Below are 4,753 nucleotides of genomic sequence, written 5' to 3'. Positions count from 1 at the left end.
CTGAAATGTCAGGGCCCATAACCTTTGCAGTATCCAGTGCCTTCATCCATTTCTTGATATCATATGGACTGAATTGAAGTGGCTGAAGACTGACATCTGTGATGCTGGGGACCTCAGGAGGAGGCCGAGATGGATCATCCACTCGCGACTTCTGGCTGAAGATGGTTGCAAATGGTTCAGCCTTGTCTTTTGCACTGATGCGCTGGGCTCCCCCATCATTGAGGATGGGAATATTTAAGGAGCCACCTCCTCCTATTAGGTGTTTAATTGTCCACCACCATTCACGACTGGATGTGGCAGGACTGCAGAGCTTTGATCTGATCCCTTGGTTGTGAGATCGCTTAGCCCTATCACATGCTGCTTTCACTGTTTGGCATGCATGTAGTTCTGCATTGTAGTTTCACCAGGTTGACACCTCATTTTTAGGTATGGCTGGTGCTGCTCCTGGCATGCTGTCCTGCTGTCCTCATTGAACCAGGGTTGGTCCCCCGGCTTGATGGTAATGGTAGAGTGGGGGATATGCTCGTCCATGAGGTTACAGATTGTGGTTGAATTCAATTCTGCTGCTGCTCTTGGCCCACAGCACCTCATGGACACCCAGTTTTGAGGTGCCAGATCTGTTCGAAATCTATCCCATGGTGGTAGTGCCACACAACACGATGAAGGGTATCCTCAATGTGAAGATGGGACTTCGTTAGGTAAGGATATCAAGGGATATGGAGCAAATGAAGTTGCACTGCAGAGCAGCCATGACCTAATTGAATAGTGGAGCAGGCTCTAGGGGCCAACTGGTCTACTCCTGTTACTAATGTTCCTAACTCATTTGACCCTTCTACCACCTGTCTTTCCACTAGAGTTTATTTCTTTCCATTTCACTTCCTCTTCTATGAACTCCTCGATATAATATATACAGTCCCAAGCATGTTAAATGAGAACTTACCCCACAATTGTGTCACATCCCACGTGCATTGTTCCTCTTCAGCTTGTTCAGTAGATCCTTCCTCACATGCTTGCCATCTTTTCGCACTTCTTCTCATAAAGCTCATCAAAAGCACAATGTATCGCCATAGTGCTGTTACAACCAGGCCCAAATTTATCCCTTCCCCACCCCAGTCTACTTCAGCACAGCTCTTCCAAATCAGAGCAGCAACCTGCTCTTTCACGAGTTTCAGTTTTTACTTCTCAACAGCATCACTCCCTTCTGAATAAAGACAAATTATTGGCTTGGACTCTTTAATTAGGTTGCATAAAGCAGCAAACATAAAACACATCATCACATCAAACAAAACAAAAAAGTAATTTTTCACCAATATCAAGCAACTTTGCAAATTATCCGTAACCACTTCATAGCACACAATACAAAGATGAAAAAGAAATTCAACATTACATCCTCTTGATTCTTCACACTATGTCTAAAAACCTTTATACTGGAAAACAACCCAGCAATTTGTTAAAATACACATAATGGGATCATTTGAACCTAACTCGCCAGGTACTTATTATGCAGTAAAATAAAAGCAAAATGCAGTCATTATTTGCCAAATCTCATCATCAACGTTCTTCAGATGACTGCCGCTCTGAGTTAATATCGGGGTTTATATCCTTATAAGTGGCCTCTACCCAACCAAATTTAAAACTATCATACATTCATAAATTAATCTGTCAACTTTATTATATCGCTTACTAAATCTTTGTCTCTGTGATACTTTGACTGGGGCTTGCATGAGTAGAATCAGTTTGGATTATATTTCACCCTTTGTCATCAAAAAGCACTTAAGCTGGAATCTCACTAATGGGCCCTGTGTTCCCCAGTTGATCGCAGGCGTATTTTTACAAAACATCCAATTCCCTCTATAATATTTGTATACGTAAATGGTGTGTGCACCTGAAAAGATATTTGTATTAGTTTTGGGAACTCTTGGGATTTTACTAGTAGATAAATGGATGTACAATTTAAGCTACGAAGCGTTCCTTTGGAGTTTGATGTGGTTTGAAAAAATAATGACGTTTATTTATGTGCCCCCACGATGGCCAACAAAATTCGTGGATTATGCTACTCTTCATGAAAAAACAAGTAACTTTCAAATTGTCGCAGGATGTGAAACACCAAGCAGTCAACAGCGCCCTCTAATGATTGAGTTCTGTACCGGCACACATGTCCTCACTGCACTCAAAACAGCAAAAATCAAACCGACTGAGTTATTTATGAGGTTTTCTTTCGAAATCTCAAAATAAAACTAAACTATCTGTACATGAGCTTATTGTAGATCAAACTCGGGGCAACTCTCCAAGGAATTTATATTGTAAAGAGTTTCGAAAACTAACTTCCTTCCTTACGTCCAGTTCGAACAAGCCGTCCAATAAACAGCTGATGGAAATATTTGCAACGGCAATTCATGCATCAACCCAAAAGATTGTACAATTAAAACGAAAATACAGTAATTTGCTGGACTTAAACTTTGATGGTGACATGCATAATTAAACTCTAATTAGCTAATGTTAATGCCTATGAAATGTTAACTGTTAAATGGTCAAACAGTCACTAACTCTCCGTGTCTTGTTGCATACATCAATATCGCTAATTATTTTAAATTTGAGCTTTGGAGTATTCGATTTCAGACTAAACCCTTACGCTTTTTATTCAGCCCACAGGAGGTACTAACTGAACTTTTCATTAAAGCATTACGCGGCAATGTAATTAGATAAGATGATTACTCTTTGTCGTATCATTCTAACCAGGTTTGTATAAAATGATCGTATATTTTCAAAGTTTGTTAACAGCCAGCACTTTTTTTTTAACTCAGGTCGTTGATTCGGTGTTAGATCAGGTATAACTTTACTGTACAACTCTAAACTCCTTTACATGGATTAATTTGCTTACATTCGCGTCCTATTTCATGCCATTTTGCGAATTGCCCTTTCATGATATATAGTTTTAGGTTTTGCTGCGATGAAACTATATCACCTAAAAGGAAGAGGGGACCAATGACTATTCTCTCAGATACCTGGTCTCGGAAGCTACTTCTACGTCTTGCTCCTTCACTCTCCCACTTGCTCTCTTACTATTTCCTTCCCTCCTTCCTTGCTGATCTCCGAGGTGTTCAGTAGCTGGTGGGTAATCCCTGGGGCGGGTCTACAAGCAGGCGGGGGCTGTCTTCATTCAACACAGGGGTTTTAAAAGGGGGCGAGCCGTGGCTGTTCGATCAGAGCAGCAGGGAGATACTGCTGGCAGAGGGCAAGGACCAAACTCCAAGCCAAGCATGAATCTCCTGAAAGAGGCAGTCGCTGCGCTCATTCTACTGCCCCGGTTTCTCGTCACCGCCCTCATGCTGTGGCTACTCGATATCCTGTGCATCCGAAAGCGGCTGTTGTCTCGGACTAGGGAACAGACCGAGGGAAATGCGGATGATCCTCCTCTCTGTGTCTCAGACACAAACCGCATGTTTACTCTCGAGTCCCTCAAAGCGATCTGGTATGGGCAGAAACTGGACTTTTTCAAATCCGCCCACGTGGGCTCGCCGGCTCCAAACCCCGAAGTGGTGCAGCTGCAGGGGCAAAGAAAGGTCCGGCTGCTCCATTACATCCGAGGGACGAGGCCACTGATTCTCAACTTTGGGAGCTGCACCTGACCCCCATTCATGGCGCGCCTCCAGTCCTTCCAGCGGCTCGCCACCCAATATGCAGACGTTGCAGACTTTCTCCTGATCTACATTGAGGAAGCCCACCCTTCTGACGGCTGGGTCAGCACCGATGCCCCCTATGATATCCCAAGGCATCGCTGTCTGGAAGACCGACTGAAAGCAGCCAGTCTGATAAACAAGGAGAACCCCGGGTGCCTTGTGGTCGCTGACACCATGGACAATTCTTCCAACGCTGCCTACGGTGCTTACTTTGAAAGGTTGTATGTCCTCCAGAATCAGAAAGTGGTGTATCAAGGAGGGAGGGGGCCAGAGGGATACAAGATCTCGGAACTCAGGATCTGGCTTGAGCAATATAAAAAACAGAGCCACAACTGCAGCACTACCCTGATTGAAGTGTGAATGAACTAAATGCACTGAACTTGTAGAAAGGTTAATATATTTGGAACACGACTCTTCCTCCGTTCTGCATGTCGCAGTGTTTATCACTGAACGAACTCGTGAAACACGTAGTGACTTGTATGGTTAATGTGACCTTATTCTCTAAATGTTTACTGTATATTTGTAAATACACTTTGAAATACTATATATTTTAAGTGTTTATTTTTGTTATTTTTTACCTGGCTTGAAAGGGGAGTTAAAGTAAAGTTGAATTCGCAAATATTCTTCACACTTTTTTGTGAAAGCCGGTTTTGAAATGGCTTTGTGCCAGGAAACCGCGCCTGATGTGACAAGTGTTCGGGATATGGTGAACTATATGAGACCAGTACTGTATTGAGCCTGATGAAAACAAATGTTTCGAAATCGCGGACTTTCTTTTCTGCAGATAGGTCGTGTTTTCGCATTTTTTAAAAATCAAACACTTTTATTACATTTTATAATAAATATTCAAAAAAAACTATGGGATGTATGTTTCGTTCCTCGTGCCAGCTTTCAACTGGCATAGTTTAGAGTTGATTGTATACCTGGTTTGGGGTGTGGGCAAGCGGAAAGGGGGCGTATCTTACCAAATGTAAAACTTAATTTCACACGGGTCCAACAACAAGCTATCGAATCCAGGTTCCCGGAGCAGAACTTCTGCTGCTCCCGCCACCCATACCACACCGCCAGAACAT

At 42.9% G+C, this 4,753-nt stretch overlaps 1 protein-coding gene across 1 annotated transcript; it reads left to right on the top strand.

The window, feature by feature from the left end:
* Positions 1-3,191: 3,191 nt before the first annotated feature.
* On the top strand, positions 3,192-4,228 carry dio3a (iodothyronine deiodinase 3a). Its single transcript, XM_068038932.1, has one exon. The coding sequence runs from the start codon at positions 3,261-3,263 to the stop codon at positions 4,038-4,040; it is 780 nt and encodes a 259-aa protein (XP_067895033.1). The 5' UTR covers positions 3,192-3,260; the 3' UTR covers positions 4,041-4,228.
* Positions 4,229-4,753: the final 525 nt, after the last annotated feature.

Source organism: Heterodontus francisci, chromosome 9 (genome assembly GCF_036365525.1).
Source record: "Heterodontus francisci isolate sHetFra1 chromosome 9, sHetFra1.hap1, whole genome shotgun sequence".
NCBI classification, from domain to species: domain Eukaryota; kingdom Metazoa; phylum Chordata; class Chondrichthyes; order Heterodontiformes; family Heterodontidae; genus Heterodontus; species Heterodontus francisci.
Note: the sequence above shows the minus strand (reverse complement) of the source record. Positions and strands in the feature narration are given on the sequence as shown.